Source organism: Meles meles, chromosome 5 (assembly GCF_922984935.1).
Source record: "Meles meles chromosome 5, mMelMel3.1 paternal haplotype, whole genome shotgun sequence".
Classification (NCBI taxonomy): Eukaryota; Metazoa; Chordata; class Mammalia; order Carnivora; family Mustelidae; genus Meles; species Meles meles.
The window spans coordinates 91,332,343-91,351,396 of record NC_060070.1 but is presented as its reverse complement, the minus strand read 5'-3'; the positions used below and the strand labels follow the sequence as shown (position 1 = coordinate 91,351,396).

Sequence of the window (19,054 nt, the reverse complement as noted above, 5' to 3'; positions counted from 1 at the left end):
TCAGGGAACAAGGTTCAAGACCAACAAGTAGAGCAGATGGAGATGGGAAGGAGGGCGGATCTGGTGGGGTCATCAGTAAACAGTTTACACAACAAATGGGAAGGCCTTCCAGGAGAGAGGTGAGGATGGAAGGCAGCCAGGTGTCCAGGGCACAAGGGAGGCCTCTCCTGGCCTGGGGAGCTCAGGGAGTCCAAGGCAGCTGAGTGGGCAGCTGAGGGGCAGTCCAAAGCCCTGTGTTGGGCCACATCTCAAAACAACCCAGGCCCTCCCTGCACTTGCCGTTCCCCAGAGCAGACAGGCCAGCCTCGGTGATGGGAGGATGGGAGCTGCCGCTTCGTCCTCGGCCCCCCAAGGCTGGAAGGTAAGGGGCAAGGAAGAGCAACAAGGGCTCCAGGCCCCTCTGAGGAGCTGGAGGGGACTCAAAAATTGGAACAAAAAAGGCCAAAAGGTTTTTACTCTGTGAGCCCTGGGGAGGGCTGGGCAGAGTGCCAGGTGTCCACAGGAGGGGTCAGCAGGGGTGGGGTGGCCTGTAGTCTTGCTTCCCCGTCGGGAAGGTGAAGGCCAGGGTGCCCTCCCCATGCACCCCACACCTGCCCCTCCTGAGTTCACACCGGAGTCCCCCACAGGCGGGAAATCGAAGGGCCTGCCCAAATCTGGGGTCAGGAAAGCCGCTTGGTGGAGGGAGGAGGCGAGTTCTTCCCTGGCCCCGTGTCTTTTCTGGGGGCAAGCTGCCCGGCAGGGATGACCTGGAACAGGACAGCTGTCCGCCAGCCAGAGCGGGGTCCCGGATTCCTCAGGTTCCAGGTCAGGGGTCTCCGTTCAGGGGCCACTGGGTTAGGCTCAAAGCTCATCCGGGAGGCTGTGTGTGAGAGGGGACGCCTTCTGGATGCCCTCATCCTCATCGGGGCTGGGGTCTTCCTCCAGGCCACCTAGCTCCTTCCTCTGTTTGCTGCCGCCGCCCGATGCCTTGACCCTGCTGCTCTTCTTTTTAGACTTCTTCCCTCCCAGGGCGGCTGTGTCCCCCTTCTTGCCGGACCACTGCTCTGCCAGGCAACCTGGGGTGAAGAGAGACACCCGCAACGGATTGGTTTGTTGGGAGCAGAGCACTGACGGACAGGGGGATGAGGGTGGGGGCGGGGGTGGGGACACGGTACTGGCACCCTGCCAGTCCCTGCCGCCTGCCTCACTGAGGCCCTGGAGGGGTATCTGCATCCCCTTCCTGTGGTTCCGCACCTGCTTTCAGTACCTCTTACTCCACCCTGTCCCCTCAAGCTCCCCAAGGGCAGAGCTGCGAGGACGCCTTCTATTTCTTATTTCTCTCCCGACCTCATACCCACCTCCCTGAGGGGGAGTAAGCGGTAAAACGGGGGGCCCAGTGCCCTGCCCTCTCCCGCTGGCACTCACTGGTGTCCTTGCCCTTCAGCACGTGATCGGCGCAGAGGAACTGAGTCAGGTCTTCCTCCTGGTGGTTCCTGTACCAGTCCTCGATCACCTCCTCAAACTCTTCCACCAGCACGTCGCACTACGAATCACAACACGACGCATTGGCAAAGCCCCAGCACTGACTCGCTCCCGGGGGGAGCTCAGCTGAGTCTCACAACCACCGCAGGCCAGGCAGGTGGCTGTGATTCCCCTGAGAAAACTGAAGCGGGAGAGATGAGACGACTTGACCAAAGCCCCCCACCCCACGCCCTCAACTCTTGGTGGCCTTCCTCAGCCACAGACTTGGTCCCCACTCTCCCCTGTGAGGCAGGGCAGCCTCTGAGGGCTGAGAGGCCCATACCTGCTTCTTGAGGTCAGCCACCTCTGCAGAGGTCTCGTTCCACAGCTCGTAGGGGATATCCATCACCACCTTGACCCCTTTGTGGACCAGGTTGTGCAGTGTCTCAAAGGTCTCAGACATGCCCTGGAAGAGGCAGCAGGTCTGAGTGGCTTAGAGCGTTCTCCACCCCCCACCCTCCTCTCCGGGTAGTGCTGGAAGCCCGACCAGCCAGCTCTGAGTCAGGGCCCTCCAAGTCTTCTCATACTTGACTTCATCTTCCTCTCCCCTCTTTCAGGCCTGCCCCCCACAACCCCTACACACCTACACACACACACACACACACACCACCATGGCTCCCCACACCTCAACCTTCCAAAAAGGACTGTTATTTGCCTTCAGGCCCTTTGAATGGATACTCCTTTTCCAGGAATTAAGTGTGTCCTGGCTCTTTCCCCTCACTGTGCCCAGGAACACTCCCTCATGTCTAGACCCACTGCCTACTCTGGCTTCTTCCTGGGGCTTGTGTCTTTCCTGGGTCGGAAGGGGGCAGGTGAGGCAATGAGGACGCCTGGTTCTGCAAAAATATTTCTGCCAGCTACCTAGGTCTTCTCCCCAGAGATTCCATCTATACACCGTCCATTTCCTCTTTCCTTCCAGAGGTGATGCATGCAAATACAAGCCAATCCACATACAAATATATCGTCCTCTCTCGCACCCACTTCTTATACAAGTGGCAGTAGGTGTCAGCCACACTATTCTGTCCTTTGCCTTTTTTACTGACTAACAGACCCTGGAGACAATATGAATTCAACTCATAAAGAGCCGACCTCATTCTTTGTCCACCAAATGGCCATATCAATATATTTAGCCACCGGTGAATGAGTAGGGTGTTTCTAAAATTTATTGCTATGGTCAACAGTTTTAAACTGTTTTAAACATTTTTATATCAAAGCAAAACATGGATTTATTATTAAACAGAGTATAAAATTCGTACAAATTTTATTTTATTTTTAAAATATTTTGTTTATTTACTTGTCAGAGAGAGACAGAATGGGCAAGGGGAGTGGCAGGCAGAGGGAGAAGAACACTCCCAGCTGAGCAAGAAGCCTGATGTGGACTCGATCCCAGGACTCTGGGATCATGACCTGGGCCTAAGGCAGACACTTAACTGACTGAGCCACCCAGGCGCCCCTTTATTTTTTTATTTTTTAAAGAGGCTCCCAGCATGGAGCCCACTGTAGGGCTTGATCTCACAATCCTGAGATCAAGACCTGAGCTGAGATCAAGAGTCAGATGCTTGGGTGGCAGTCAGTTGGGCATCCGCCTCTTGGTCTTGGCTCGGGTCCTATCAGAGTTGTGAGATCGAGCTTGGCATGGACCCCTGCATCAGGCTCTGTACTCAGCAGAGTCTGCTTGAGACTTTCTCTCGCTCCCTCCCTCCAGTGCGTACATGCACTTGTGCTTTCTCTCTCTCAAATGAATAAATCTTAAAAAAAAAAAATTAAAAATTAAAAAAAGGAGTTAGCCACTTAACCAGCTGAGCCACCCACGTGCCACTAAATCTTAAAGATAAAGTCTAAGATTTCTACTGCTTAAGACTATCCCTCTAGGTTCCCCAGGGATTTCTAACTAAAAGACTCCATGAGAAGGGTACTTAGGTGGAGAACTATGTGAGGCAAGTCTCTTACCATACGGGCCTGGCACTGAAAATGTTGAAGCAAAGAACTGTGGGCTTCGTGGTAAGAAGCTTATTCTTTTTTTTTTTTTTTAAGATTTTATTTATTTATTTGATAGACAGAGATTACAAGTAGGGAGAGAGGCAGGCAGGGAGAGAGGCAGGCAGGGAGAGAGGAGGAAGCAGGCTCCCTGCTGAACAGAGAGCCGGGCTCGATCCCAGGACCCTGAGATCATGACCTGAGCTGAAGGCAGAGGCTTTAACCCACTGAGCCACCCAGGTGCTCCTAAGAAGCTCATTCTTCAGGGACAGAGGCATTTGTGCACAGAGTTAATTGCATTAAATGTCACACAGGAACCCTGACAGAGGTCCAGGTGAGTGCCCTGTGGGCCTAAAGGGATAAGGTGATCACTGCTGCCCCCAACCCTGCTGTGTCTTCTGACATCTCCTCTAAACCCCACAGCACTGCACTCTGAGCTCTCCCTGAGTCAGGCCTCCACGGGGATGGGGGGGGCACTTCGGATGGGGAGGGTAAGGGAGGGCCTGGATGGCCCAGTTCACTGGCACCCGGGTGGCTCAGTCGTTGGGCATCTGCCTTCGGCTCAGGTCATGATCCCGGGACCTTGATATCGAGCCCAGTGTTGGGCTCTCTGCCTGGCAGGAGGCCTGCTTCTCCCTCTCCTGGTCCCCCCTGCTTGTGTTCCCTCTCTCACTATGTTTCTGTCAAATAAATAAAATCTTAAAAAAAAAAAAAAAAAAAAGGTACCTATTGCCACTGGAAAGTCAGGGCACTCAGGAGGGGAGAAATGCAAACAGCAGTCGATAAAGATCGGGACAAAGCCAAGGACAGAAGCTCCCTAACCAGGATCTTCAAGTCACAGCCACATCAACAGACCACTTAGATACATGCAGGCCTTGCCCCGTGGGGAAGGACAAGCACAAATCCAACCTTGGCAAACCGGTTGCTGCCGGTCCTCTCCTTGTGCAGGCTGTAGTCCAGGAGCCTCTTGCAGATGGTCTCAGTGACTTCGATTAAGCGTAAGTCCCTGCAGAGACAGGAGCACAAGAGGGACTGAGCTCCTCTCCCAGCCCCAGTGGGTTAAGGGTCCGTCCCTCCAGCCCTGCTACCCCAACACCTGCGCATCTCACCAAAGGGAAGTCAGAGTTGGAAGGAAGATAGGTCATCTGGTCTGGGGGCTCTGAAATGCTGGAACACAGACCAGAGAGACAAAATGTAACAGCTCTATGGGAAGGCATCCTTTATAAAGCAAAATGATTCAATATTTAGATGTTTTTCTAAGGCAAAATGTATTAAATTTTGATGTCAAAATATTTTATTTTGAAAGGATGATCATGGCTGATGAAGGGTTTTTTGGGGCTTATTTTTAATATTTATTCCTGGTAAAATTAAAAGTGGGTAATCCTATATTATCAATTTTTTTTTTTTTAATTGCATTGGCCCATGAAATCCAAGAGTCTGGGATGAGATAAGGTCGAACCATCTTGCTTTGACAGTCTTTGACAAGTCTGAGGCTCCGTGGAAGGAAGGGATTTAAGAAGATACCACAATTAGTTGGGGTAAAACCAGCGGGCAAACTCAGGTGTTGGTGAGAAATGCCTCCCTTTGGTGGGTCTGCCTGGCTGGGAGGGAGAGGGAACTCCACACCACCAAAGCCTCTAGGAACAAAGTAGTCCAGGCCAGTGGGTACCCCGCCTTCACTTACGATTTTGTGTATTTGACGCCGGAAGCCTTCCGATCCAGGATGCCATAGCCTGTGTCGATCACTTCCTTGGTCTTGCCTGTCTCCTCAAAAGCAGACTTCAGCTCCACGGCGACATATTTACACACTGGGGGCGGGAGACACAGGACAGCCCACTGAGCCTATGTGAGTCTGACAGGAAGGAGCCAGCTCCCAGCCAGATATGCCACGGTGGGTTTCTCTCCAGACAGGATCAACACTCAGGGCAGGGAAGGAGTTAGCCCCAGACCACCACGTGGAGGTCACTGGGTGACACTTGGCTCCAAGATTTGCTGCTCCCTGTCCAGTCCCGGCCCTTATCCTACTGACTTCATTTCTCCCAGCTGCTTCCTGGCCCCCCACCCCCTGTAAATCATTTTAAATTTTCAAACATGTAAAAAAGCTGAATGAGTACAAGTAATTATACACCTTCCACTCATTTCAACAGTTTGTTCGTGATCTGCCACAATCTCTCTCCAGTATAAGATATAAAATAACAGGATAATACAGTAATATAGCTCAACAGCATATACACTGTTTTTGCTAAACCATTCTGAAAGTAAGTTGCAGACAACATGACCTTTCACCCCTCAAAATGTCTTCACGCATCTCTGGAGAACAGGGATTTTCTTCTACCAACAGTAAAAACATACTGATCCTCGGGAAATGAACAATAATTCCAATATCGCCTAATACTCAGTCCGTATTCAAATTTCCCCCATTGTCCCCAAATGTGTAGTCCGTCTGTTTTATGACTTGATTTCATATGCCTTTCTGGCACCACCATTCTGCGCCTACCAAGGTCATCTGCTCCAACCCCTCCAAAGGCCTTGTTCCCACAAGCTCTGTTACATTCATCCTCTCTTTCCTCTTACTCTTCCTCAGTTACTAAGCAACCCCTGTGTGCCAGGCACTGTCTGGGGATTCGCAGCTGAAAACAGGTTCCTCCCTGCTACATACAGTCCAATGGAGTGATTGCCGTGCATAAGGAGTGTTGCCACTGAAAGTGAGATTTGCCCGAGGCCCTGGGAGAGTGCTTCAGGCCTTCTATGGGCTTTTCTACCCATTCTCCCAACCTCACTTTTATTATTATTATTTTTTAAAGATTTTATTTATTTGAGAGAGAGCGAGAGACAGAGAGAAAAAGCATGAGCAGGGGTAGGGCGGAAGGGAGGGGCAGAGAATCTCAAGTAGACTGAGTCCAGAGCCTGATGTGGGGCTCAAACTAGGAGCTCGGGGCTCAATCTCATGACCCTGAGATCAGGACCTGAGCTGAAACCAAGAGTTGGCTGCTTAACCGACTGAGCCACCCAGTGCCCTACAACCTCACTTTATTTTTTAAAAAAAATTTTATTTATTTATTTGAGAGAGAGAAACAGAGCACAAGGTGGGGCATGGGAGAGAGAAGCAGACTCCCCGCTCAGTGGGGAGGCTGACACAGGGGACAATCCCAGGATCCTAAGATCAGGACCTGACCCAAAGGCAGACACTCAATTGACTGAGCGACCCAGGCGTCCCACAACCTCACTTTAAAAAACATCCTCCTGGGGCACCTGGGTGGCTCAGTTGGTTAGGCGACTGCCTTTGGCTCAGGTCATGATCTTGAAGTCCCAGGATCGAGTCCTGCATGGGGCTCCTTGCTCTGCAGGGAGTCTGCTTCTCCCTCTGACCTTTCCCTCCTCATGCTCTCTCATTCTCTCAAATAAATAAATAAAACCTTTAAAATAAATAAATAAAATAAAAACCTCCTCCTGGGGCACTGGTTCTCCCTCTGCCCCCCCCCACTCGTTCTCTCAATGGCTCTCTCTCTCAAATAAATAAATAAAATCTTTTAAAAAAATAAATAAAGACTCTTCCTTCTGCAAAGCTTTTCTAGACACCCCCCCCCCCAACCTGCTCTGATTTCATCTGGGTCTCTACAGGATCCATGTTCTAAGAGCCCTTGGTCACGTTGTGTCTCCCCAACTATAAGGGTACACAAAGTGAGTATCATGTATTGGACTTTTTCTGTATTCCTCTAGTCTGGGACTCTGTGTTGGATACTTAAATATTGCCAAGAGAATGTGTTTGTGGTGGAGCAGCTTCTGATGCCTCCGAACAAATATGATCTGTTATAATGCTGACAGCAGAATTTGGTAGAAGACCAATTTACCATCCAAAAAAAAAATCCCCCAAAACCAAAAAACAAAAACAAAACCATCCCCTGAAGGCTTGCTTGGTAAAATTTTATAACATACGCATTTAACAGATGGTTTGGAGAACTTGGAACACATGAAAATTCCATGTGATCTCAGAGTCTGCCATGAATTGAGGCGGCTCACCTCCCTGGCTCTCTAGCCAGGAACACCTGTCCCCCTCCCCCTCTCTGTTCTGCACTCTGGGTAAGCTCATCATTTTTCTGGCTTTTGCCCCCTTCTCCCACGCCCTAAATGTGTAGGAGTCCAGGCCCTGGGGAGCTGGAACCTCCTATCTCTCTTGTGCCCATCAACCGTAACCCTGCTTCTCAACTCTTCCAAACCTTACCTCTTCAAGACTCCCTCTGGGGATCCCACCCAGAACTAGACTTGGAGGAGACTCATGGCACAGACCCCAGACTCTCATGGATACCCACCTACTCTTTTTCCAGGCAGGTCCTCCTCCCTCTGTGCCAAGGCCTATTTTACTCAGGCTTTGGAGCCAGGAGGCAGGCTTTTTGGACCAGACACAGTCAGCATTTAATAATAAAGGTGCAACAATGATAAATAAGAGCAAATACATTATTAAGAAGAACCTAAGAGTTTGCCAAGCCATCCTGTAACTGAAAATCCCTTTAAAATTAATCTTTATCGGGATGTCTGGGTGGCTCAGTCAGTTAAGTGTCTGTCTTCAGCTCAGGTCATGATCCCAGCATCCTGGGATCAAGTCCCCAGTCAGCATCCTGCTCAGTGGGGTGCCTGCTTCTACCTCTGCCTCTCTCCCTCTCCCCTGCAACCTGCTTGTGCCCTCTCTCTCTGACAAATAAATAAATAAAATCTTTAAAAAAATAAAAGAAACTATTCTTTATCTATTACCTACAAAATGAGGCTGGACTAGAATGATCTCTAAGATGTTTGCCAGCTCTATGCTTCTGGGTCTGTGAATGCCTCCTAAGGGAAAGAAATGTGAGGTTCTCAGGCTATGAGAATAGAAAACAGAGGAAGTGTAAGCCCCAAACCATACCATATTGGTTAGGACTAGAGCAAGAGTGAAAGGAAAGCATCCCAACTCTCTGCCTTCCTATTTATGGAAGAGAGGGACAAGGTACAGGCTAGAACCCATACAGCGAGTGAAGTCGCCTCACTTCATCTTTCATCTCTCAAATGAAAGGATTATGTGTCCCAATCCACCCCATCCCCACTTCCCAGTGCTTAGGGAACATCTGGCCTGCTGTACGCTCTGAATTGGGATGAAACGGATTTATAGCCAACTTTCGGAGAGGTCTGGGGTTATGGAGATGGCAAGGAAGGAGTGACTGTGAAGGTTTGGGTAGAAAAAAGAAATGGTGTGCCGGTAGGGGAGGTGTGGGGATGGCGGCGGGGAGAAAAAAAGGTAGCCCATTCATAGTCCTGCATCACTGGCTTGGGTGTTGGTGGTCTTTTTCTCTCTCTGAAGTTCTATGCCTCCATCCCTGTATCTTTGGGATACACTTTCTCCTGATTCCTAAAATCCTCCTCCCTCACCAAATTCTCCCAGGCTAGATCTACTCTTATCCCAAAGTGGTCCTATTTTCCTCCCCATAGGCCTCAGACCCCTCTCCTTCCTCTACACCCACCCACAGCCCCCACTTGTTTGTCTTTATTTCAAAAATATTCCCTGGATGCCCACCAGGCACTGTGTGAATAAATATCTGAGACAAGGTCCCTGTCCTCGAGGAGCCTAACGCTAGTGGTGGAGTCTATCAATTATACAGATAGCTTGTGGTAAGGGCCCCGCCTAAGGACAGTCATACGGACCTTTTCAGTTCCTCAAACTTGTCCTTTGCTTCTTAGCCTGTAGGCCTCTGCATCTGCGGTTTCCTGAGAGACTCCCCCTTTTCATGTCTCTTCGCCCAGCTAACTCCTAATTACTGTTTGGTCCTCCTGTACGAATTCCTGACTTCCCTCTCCACACAGCCTTCCCCCCCCGCCCCCAGGCTAGATTAGATGCCTGGATCGTTAACTGCTTCTTCTGCACCGGCTTGAGAGCTCCAGGTGACCCGAGACCTGATCTCTTCTTGCCCCGCCCCCCGCGTCCCCAGTGTCCAGCACAGTGCCCAGCACACAGTAGCTTCAGTGAATGAAGAGGTTCCTCCTGTTCAGGGAGCCAAGGCCCTTCCATCCCCCCACCCAACTCCGCACGCCCCGCCTCTCTGGCGGGATTCTCCCCGCGGGCCCCGCCCCCTCACCTTCGCATTTGCTGGGAAGTCGAACCCAGTCGGTCTCCTCTGCGTGCGCCGAGCCGGGGCCCAGCTCCGGGGCCGGCAGTAGCAGCAGCAGCAACAGTAGCAGGGAGAGAAGCAGAAGACAGCGGGGCCCGGGCCGGGGCGCGAGCTCAGGCAACGGCTCCATGGTTTAGCCGGACCGGACCCCAGAGGACCCGGCTGCGCTTCCTCCCGCGGCGCGCGCTGGGCAGCTTCCCACTGCCGCTTCCGGGACTGCACACGTGCCTCGGCGTAACCAGGGCAACAGGGAGCCCCCCCCGCCCCCACCCGCTGCGGTCTCCGGCCACCTCGGCCCGCCCCCAGAGCCCAGGAAGGCCCGCGGACTACGCAGCCAATGGGCTTTCCGGGGCTTGCCCTACAGCGAATGGGAGGGCGATCTTTTTTCAGCCTCGACCAATGAGAGAGCCCATGGTGTCCTCAGTGACCTATGGCAGCATCTCTTCCCACCCACTAACGGATGTTCTGGGAGGGCCTGGAGGACTAAGGACGCGGAGGCGGGAAGCAGCGGTCTGGCCCTTGAATGGGAGGTGCGACTCTTGGATCCTGGTAGAGGTGCGGAAGGCTGTCTTCTCGGCCTTCTCCGCCTCCTTGCACGTCACCTCACTCCTGGGGTCGTAATGCAGCAAATACTTAAGCACCTGTTTTTAAATCTTGTTATTATTATCGTTGTTGTTATTGTTGTAATTGCTAATCACTAGTAGGCGCTGCGGGTGAGACCTTGGCTACGCAGTCCCCAGTCTTCAAACTGTCCTAGTGCCAAGTAATCCTAGATTGGTCCCCTGAGAGCTAGAACAAGTCGCCTCCTTTCTAAGCCTCAGTTTCTTTTTTTCTTCCCTCCTTCCTGCCTTTCTCCCTTCCTCCGCAAAGCAGGGATTTGGCTAATGAACGATTGTATTTCCCTTCCATCTCCCCAGCAATATCAGGGTGCCTGACACGAGGAGACGCTCGGTGGGGCCCCATCTTCTGTATCATCAAGAGGAGGACTTTCTGGGTCTTTGGGGCTGCTTAGACTGCCCCTGAGCTGTTGGAGCATAGTTCGCTCTCACCACCTTGGGGGAAAGAAGACTAAGGTAGAACCACTGGTCCAGCCAACTGTCCTGTGCTGCCCAGGGGACACCTAGGTTCAGGTGAAAGCTTCCAAGATTCCTGGGGGTTATTACTGGAGAGAGAAACCCCTGGAAAGCCTGGATCTCCTGCCAGTGCTGGAGAAACAGGCCACACACTCTACTGTGGGGGCCTTATATATTCTCAGCGAAAGAGCCCTTTTCAGGAAACAAAACAAGGGCGTTTGTGTGGCTCAGTCTCTAAGCATCTGCCTTCAGCTCAGGTCATGATCCGGGAATCCTGGGATTGAGCCCTGCATCAGGCTCCCTGCTCAGTGGAGAGCCTGCTTGTCCCTCTCCTACTTCCCCTGCTTGTGTTCCCTGTCTTGCTGTCTATCTCTCTGTCAAATAAATAAAATCTTTTAAAAAAGGAAGAAAGGAACAGGGTGCCTGGGTGGCTCACTTGGTTAAGCAACTGCCTTTGGGTCAGGTCATGATCCTGGAGTCCTGGAATGGAGTCCTGCATCCGGCTCCCAGCTCCTCGAGGATTCTGCTTCTCCCTCTGACCTTCTGCCCTCTCATGCGCTCTCTTACTTGCTCTCTCTCTCAAATGAATAAATAAAATCTTAAAAAGAAAAGAAACAGGGGAACCTGGGTGGTTCAGTGGTTTGGACCGCTGCCTTCTGCTAGGGTCGTAGTTTCAGGATCCTGGGATCAGGTCCTGCATTGGGCTCTCTGCTTGACCGGGAGCCTGCTTCCCTCTCACTCTCTCTGCCTGTGTCTCTGCCTACTTGTGATCTCTCTCTGTCAAATAAATAAATAAAATCTTAAAAAAAAAAAAAAAAGAAAAAAAAATTTCTTTAGTGCCTGACTCAGGCCTGATGCTCAATATTTGTTAAATGAATAATGACCCTTAATTCATTAACAAGGTGTAAGTTTGGAATTAACATCCATGCTCTTGGCACTGTACATGATCCTGCTACCCTGGGATCCTGGCCCTGTTCTTTTCTGTCAAGTCTGTACAAAACTTCATGTGGGGCCCAGCACCCCCATCTTCCTGGCTTCCTGGGCTCCTCGCCCTGACCTCTCACAGAGGCTGGGCCAGGTTGAGGAGACAGAGTGGAGGCCTCGTCTCATGCCTGGCTGTGGGAGGAGACAGAGGTAGGACAGCGTCCTACCCAAACCCCGGCATCACTCTGCAGTTCTAGAGTCTCACCCTCAGGAAGCCCTCTTCCTCAAGGGAGCCTTCCCAGATTTCTGGCTTTTCAAAATTTTCCAGATTCCCTCCTCCCAGGGAAGACATGAATTCAAATGTTTCGTTTGTGTCATTCACGTTCACTTTTAATTGTTCTCAGTTCTCTGCCCCTCAAATGTCTCTACCTGTGGCACACCACCCTCCTCCCTGAGGCCTCAGTCTGGGACGGGAAAGAGCCCTGCCCCGGAAACTTCCATCTGCAGGAGATGGCAGGTCACATACAAATACTGCAAGCCTTAAGGAACGAATTTCGGGGAGGCTCATGAGCACTGGGCCTAAGCTCGGTGGGTAGAGAGCGTCCCTTCCTTCCAGCCTGGGCCCCGGGGGGCTCCTGGCCAGAACGGCGGGGCCTCGGCGCCAGCGGGGCAGGGTCGGTGCGCCCCGGGCCGGTGGCCCCTCCAGCACAGCAGCCAATCCAGGCGGCGGGGGCTGAAGGCCCGCCCCCCGGCGGAGGCTGCGGGAAACCGCCCGGCGCCTGCGGGCAGGTGGGGGGCGCGGGGAGCCCGGGGTCCCCCAGCGCGGAAGGCGGGGCGCGGAGGCGGCTGCAGGTCAGGAGCACGTCCAACAGCAGCAGCTTGAAGAGCAGCAGCCGCAGCGCCCCCAGCCGCAGGGCCTGGCCCCGCGTCCCTGAGGGACGGAGACGAGCGGTTAGGGGTGGGGCCTGCTTCAGCCCCACCCGCAGGAGAAAGTTCTTCGGAGAGCAGGGGCGCTGTCCTCCGCGCTTGACATTCCTTCTCCCGGCCGTTCCCCAAAGCCTGGGAAAGTCCTCCCTGGTGTCTAGCCTCATTTCTAATTGGAAATAGTAACACATTCCTTCCTAGCCTTCATTTTATTTTATTCTCCCAAAACCAGGGGGATGCAGGCCAAGCAGGGATTAGCATCTGACGCAGAGAGTAACCGGACCCCTATTTTCTATGTGCGGAAGTACAACTGGACTCAGTACTCTGTCTGGTGGGTGATCTGGTCTCCCAGGGCTCTGACGCTGACACCATCTATCTGGGCTGCCCAGGGAGAGCTTCACAGAGCCCTCTGTTAGCTGTCGCCTACGCTTTTCAACTGGTGGCCAGGAACTAGTCTGGGGTCAGAGGATCCGCTCCCATCTTCCTGTAGGTAGACTGAAGCCCTGGCTTGTCAGTGCCCCAACCCAGCAAGGCAGCCTCTTCAGGAACCACTCACCAAGCCCCCCCCCCCCCGCCCCCTGCAACCCCAACACCAGTGGGACCATCATGCCAGACCCAAACAGGGCTGAAGATCCTGGTCCCCAGTACTCACCCCTGAGACGCTCCCAGAGGCAGGTCCTGGCTGAGGAAGCCTCTCCTGGCAGCCAAGAGGAAGAGAATGAGTCTTGTGGGATCAGCTCTGCCGTCCACCCAAGCTCTGTGCCCCAGACCTGGCAGGGGGCAGCCGCACATGGCAAGTTGCATAAATGGACAAATGAACAAGCACCAGGAAAGCTGAGCCCATTTGCTACAATGTCTCTGAGGGACTCAGATCTTTCTCTGTCCCCACTGTTCACTATTCTGTGTCCCCTCCCCCACCCCTTCCTCAGGGATGCTGAGGTCTCTCAGCACTTTTAGACGAGGACTTGGATTCTTAGCAGCCTCCTTTGAAAGGCAGAGCATTTAGTCAACAAACATTCCCATTTGGAAGATGCCAAAACTACCATAATCCAAAACAGGAAGCCAGTCATCTAATAATAATAACAGCTGGCGTTGGACACGTCCCTTAAACATCTCTGGCCTGTAAAATTGGGAAAATAATATGATTTTCTTCATGAATGTGAGGTGTTTCCAACAGTGCCTGGCACAGTAGATAATAAGTAGATGGTAGCGTTGTGTTATTTGATTGTCATTTGGTTCTGCTAGGTCGGCTGTCATAGATAGAGTGATATAGATATTAACCTTAGCTACATAAATCTAGATATCAACCCCAGCTAACAGGAGGGAGGTGGTGTAATTAACTCTTGGAGGTCATGCCTCAGAACCTGGATTTGAAGGAGATATTTGGGGGCTGGATATTTGAAGGAGTTGCAAACCCAGGACTCAGGGCCCTGAGGCCACCCTGCTCAGGCATCGCCTCATTCGGAGGGTTGACACAGGGACACCCACCATGCCCCCATGGGAGCCTGCCCTGTCTCCCGGCATATCCCGTTTCCAGAGTGTGTGGGAGGGGCAGGGAGCATCCACAGGGGCCTGGGCTCCGTCCCCACCTGACAGCTGTAGGGGCCGTGTGCTCTGGCTGCGGTCACCAGCCTCAGGCCCTGTGTGGCAGACCAAGTTTTCCCAGGCTGTCAGCTCCTCAGAGGGCAGAGAGAGTTGAGCCAAGCTAGTCCAGGTGCCGTCAGCCTCTGGGGAAGGGCCGTAGGTGAAAGCGTCCAGGGAGCTGCCATTGCCAGCGGAGAACCAGATGGGGCCCCCAAAGCCTGGGGGTGCAACATCGAGGACCAGGCAGACCACCAGTGTCTGCTGCTTCCCATCCACCAGCAGCGTGATTGGCGGGGCCAGAGAGGGGAACGGTGTGCCCCCCACACCTGCAAGAGATCATGCACCTGTGGGGGGCCGGTTTGTCCCTGTCAGCCTCCCATAATGGGCTTCTATCCTTCCATCTGGGTTTGCTTCCATCATCCATCTCTCCTCCCATCCACTCATCCAACCCTCTCTCCTTGCATTTGCCCATCTGTTCATCCATCCTTTCCCCAGAAACCATCTTTCCTACATCTACTATTTCTTTTTTTTTTTTTTTGAGATTTTTATTTATTTATTTATTTTTTTGAGATTTTTATTTATTTATTTGACACGGAGATCACAAGTAGGCAGAGAGACAGGCAGAGGGGAAGGGGAGAGTAGGCTCCCTGCTGAGCAGAGAGCCCGATGTGGGGCTCCATCCCAGGACCCTGGGATCATGACCTGAGCCGAAGGCAAGAGGCTTAACCCACTGAGCCACTCAGGCACCCCACATCTACTCTTTCTACCTTCCATCCATGTGTCTGTCCATGCTTCCAGTCATCCATCCATCCCATCTCAACCTATCTGTGCCAGGAACTGGGGATGAAACACTGATGAAGACATCCCCCCTGCCCTCAAGGAACTCAGTCCCAGGGGAAAGATAGCAGATGCAGCAACAAATTCTTACAATACCTGGTTGTGCCAGCGTCAGGAGGGTGGTTACCACTGGGGGGGAAGGGAAGGAAACAAGATCTGGAATGAGATTAAAGAGGGTTTTGAATGTAACTTTTTGTTTCTTTTATCTGATTCAAATATGGCAAAATGTAAAAATGTTAATCTGAGTAGAATATGCATAGGTGTTTATTTAATCATTGTCAGTTCTTTTCTGTAGGTCTTTTTTTTTTTTTTTTTTAAGATTTTATTTTTATGTAATCTCTACACTCAGCGTGGGGCTCCAACTCACAACCCAGAGACCAAGAGTCCTATGCTGTACTGATTTAGCCAGCCAGGTGCCCCTAAAGTATTTTTTTTTTAAAGATTTTATTTATTTATTTGACAGAGATCACAGGTAGGCAGAGAAGCAGGCAGAGAGAGAGGAGGAAGCAGGCTCCCTGCTGAGCAGAGAGCCTGATGCTGGACTAGATCCCAGGACCCTGAGATCGTGACCTGAGCCGAAGGCAGAGGCTTTAATCCACTGAACCAACCAGGCGCCCCCCCAAAGTATTTTTTAAAGACCTTTGTTCAGATATACTCTATGTACTATACAATTCACCCATTTCTTTTTTTTTTTATTTTGAAGATTTTTTTTATTTATTTATTTGAGATAGTGAGAGTGAGAGAGAGAGCACAAGTTGGAGGGGACAGGCAGAGGCAGAGAGAGACACAGGCTCTCCACTGAGCAGGGAGCCTGATGTGGGCCTCTATCCCAGACCTCTGGGATCATGACCTGAGCCAATGGCAGATGCCCAACCGACTGAGCCACCCAGGCACCCTACAATTCACCCATTTCAAGTGTATGTCTGTATTATTTCATAGTTAAAAAAAAAATTTTAAAGGGCGGGGTGCCTGGGTGGCTCAGTCGTTAGGTGTCTGCCTTTGACTTGGGTCATGATCCCAGGGTCCTGGGATCGAGCCCCACATGGGGCTCCCTGCTCAGCAAGGAGTCTGCTTCTCCCTCTCTTCTCTGCTTGTGCTCTCTCTTGCTAGCTCTGCTTCTCTCTCTCAAATAAATAAAGAAATAAATAAAATCTTTTTTAAAAAAAGGAAAAGAATAAAAGAAAAAAGAAATACCCAGGATGCAGGAAAGGACACTGGAGGATCTTGTGGGGAGGTCAGAGAAGGGTGCTCAGGAAGGGTTTCTTGAAGGTCAAAGAACAGATCTAGAAGCATGTGGACGGTAAGCAGCCTACTCAGGATTTGAACTCAGGTCTCTGATTCCCACTCCCATAGACCACCCCACTTGGAAGGATGACTAAGATTTTGCTACATGACACAGTGCATCAAGCCTGGGACATGGCCTCAGGCAGAGCTGGTTGGACTCCCGACGTCTCTGCTCAATTTACTGAATCTTAATTGCTGCATCAATATAACAAGGTTAATAACACCAGCCAAGTAAAAATTGTTGTGAAGAAAAAAGATCATGAATGTCAAACACCTTGGCAGAGAAGTATTAGTATTATTATCAATGCTGATATAATAAGACATGGTAAACAAAGGGGATAGAGAAAGCTAAGAGTGAGCTCCAGGACCCTCAAGCTCCTGAGCCTCTTCACTTATACCGACACTCGCTCCAGGTTGAGTTTAGCATGTGCCTCCTCCACGAAGCTGCCCGGGATTACTTCTCCTCACCCTAGCTGCCTCCTTCTCGGAGCTCGGACCTCTTGCCATGGGCTCTTCCTGCTCCACATGGATGTGGTTTATCTCCCTAGCAAGGGAGAGCTTGTGAAAATACTGGGGGCCAGCTTTAGATCAAAGATGACCTTCCCCCACCACATACATGCAAACATGCGAATGCTTCTAGTGAAGCTGGAATTCTCTCCTCTAAACACAAGTCCTTTGACCCCATCCTTGATCTTTGAAGGACTGAGGGTAATACCCTTGAGAAGTCACTGGGGCCTTGTCACCTCCCCGGAGAGCCTACTGAGAAGGGGGAGCAGGGAGTGAACATGAGACATTTTGAGCCCTATGGGAATAGGGCAATCTGGGGGCAGGAGCCCGGGACAGGAAGGACAGGAGAGGACCTTACAACATTGCCCTGTCTCAGCCCAGGCTACCCCATCTCAACCCTCCCTGGATGTCTATCCAGCTCGCTGTCATTTCTCTACACCTCCAAGAGGCGACTGCCCAACCAGGGACTCCAACACAGCAGACTCCAGGGAGTGGACTCGGGGCCCCAGAGTGAGGCAGCTAGAAGGCAGATGATGATGGCGAAGGAAATGGTGGGCTTATGATGAGACCCTCGCCTACCCAGGGAGTACCAGAGCTGGGGGTGGAGGGCTTGGGCCAACTAATGGGGCACAGAGTGGGAGGCAGGGAGGGGGCTCACCTGTGGGCAGGGCTGGACACCCGAGGGCCAGGAGAAGCAGCAGCCAGTTCCCGGCCATGGCCCTCCTGAGAGGAGGCAGGATCCAGCTGCAGACTTGAGGTGTGGGCTGTGGGAGGAGGCGCCCACAAGTCTGACTCCCAGGCCGCAGGCCCAGCTGCTCTACCACGAGCCAGAGCCGTTTCTCGGTGAGGAGCCCCTCCTGCCTCCACCCTGGCGCTCAAACTCGGTCCTCTCTCAGGGGCCCAGCAACCCAGGGTGCCCCTCCCACACCCTACTCCCTCCAGGTTGAAGAGCACGGCATGGTCAGCAAAGCCCTTTCCCTGTCACTGGCTCAGCCACCTACGGGATACTGAGCACCAGGCAGCACCCCGAGCCTTCCATTCAGCTCGTCACTCCACCCACCCAGCTGCTGTGAGCTCCGTTGCACATGAGGCAGCTGGGGCTCAGAGACATGGAGTGACCTGCTCGAGGCCACACAGATGGCAGGGGGCAGACTGCCCTTACTATAGCCCCAAAGCCCAACGCACTCATTTCCATGTTATTACAACACTTCATACCCACACCCACCCAGACCCTCCCATTTAAAAACAGAATTTATTTCTCAGAGCAGTTACAGGTTCACATCGAAATTTAGGGGAAATTTTGGAGATCTCCCATACATTCCTTGCCCCTTCCCTTGAACCCCTTTTTAAAAATAAACTCTTGGGAGGTCTGGGTGGCTCAGTCGATTAAGCCTCTGCCTTCAGCTCAGGTCATGATCCCAGGGTCCTGGGATGGAGTCCCACATCAGGCTCCCTCCTTCTCCCTCTATCTGTGGCTCCCCCTGCTTATGCTCTTGCTCTCTCTCTCTCTCTCTGTCATATAAATAAATGAAATTTTTAAAAAATTTTTTCAGTTGTGGTAAAGTACGCATAACATAAAATTTACCATTCTCACTGTTTTTAAGTATACAGTTTAGTGGTACTAAGTACATTCACAGTGTTGTGAGAACATCCCCACAGTCCATCTCTAGAATTATTTTCATCTTGCAAAACTGAAACTCTGTTCCCATTAGACACCAACTCTCCATTCTGTCTCCCCTCAATCCCATGGCAACCACCACTCTGTTTTCTGTCTCTGTGAATCTGACTGCCTCAGTAAAGTGGAATCATAGAGAATTTGGTTTTTTGTGCCTGGCTTGTTTCACACAACATGATGTCATCAATCATGTTGTGGCAAATGTCAGAATATCCTTCCTTTTTTAGGGCCAAATAATATTCCATTGTATGTATATACTGATGTAGGAAAAGACATTAGAGTTCAAACCTGACGGCCAAGAAAGAATTCTTGAGATGTCTTTGGTGCAAAAGGTGATTTTTTTATAGATAGTTTTTTTTTTTTAGAGATTTTATTTATTATTTGACACAGAGAAAGAGATCACAAGTAGGTGGAGAGGCACCAGAAAGCCCGATGTGGTGCTTGATTCCAGGACTCTGAGATCATGACCTGAGTGGAAGGCAGAGGCTTTAACCCACTGAGCCACCCAGGCGCCCCCTTTTGGTAAAATTTAAAAAACATAAAGAGGCTTATCTTACTGAGTCACTCAGGGACCTCAAAAGGTGATTTATATTAAAGCACGGGGACAGGACTCGTGAGCCAAAAGAGCTGCACCG

At 51.5% G+C, this 19,054-nt stretch overlaps 2 protein-coding genes across 2 annotated transcripts; both read right to left on the bottom strand.

Annotated features, from left to right (window-relative positions):
• Nucleotides 1-437: 437 nt before the first annotated feature.
• On the bottom strand, nucleotides 438-9,825 carry CNPY3 (canopy FGF signaling regulator 3). The gene is made up of 6 exons (XM_046004898.1): nucleotides 9,579-9,825; nucleotides 5,162-5,285; nucleotides 4,387-4,483; nucleotides 1,784-1,906; nucleotides 1,405-1,522; nucleotides 438-1,055 (listed from the first exon to the last, which is right to left on the bottom strand). The coding sequence occupies exons 1-6, from the start codon at nucleotides 9,739-9,741 to the stop codon at nucleotides 841-843; spliced, it is 840 nt and encodes a 279-aa protein (XP_045860854.1). The 5' UTR covers nucleotides 9,742-9,825; the 3' UTR covers nucleotides 438-840.
• A 2,301-nt stretch (nucleotides 9,826-12,126) lies between these two features.
• On the bottom strand, nucleotides 12,127-17,460 carry PTCRA (pre T cell antigen receptor alpha). Its single transcript, XM_046006073.1, has 5 exons — nucleotides 17,403-17,460; nucleotides 15,050-15,082; nucleotides 14,122-14,442; nucleotides 13,185-13,229; nucleotides 12,127-12,539 (listed from the first exon to the last, which is right to left on the bottom strand). Exons 1-5 carry the CDS (start codon nucleotides 17,458-17,460, stop codon nucleotides 12,127-12,129), a joined length of 870 nt encoding a protein of 289 aa, XP_045862029.1.
• Between the last annotated feature and the right edge of the window lie 1,594 nt (nucleotides 17,461-19,054).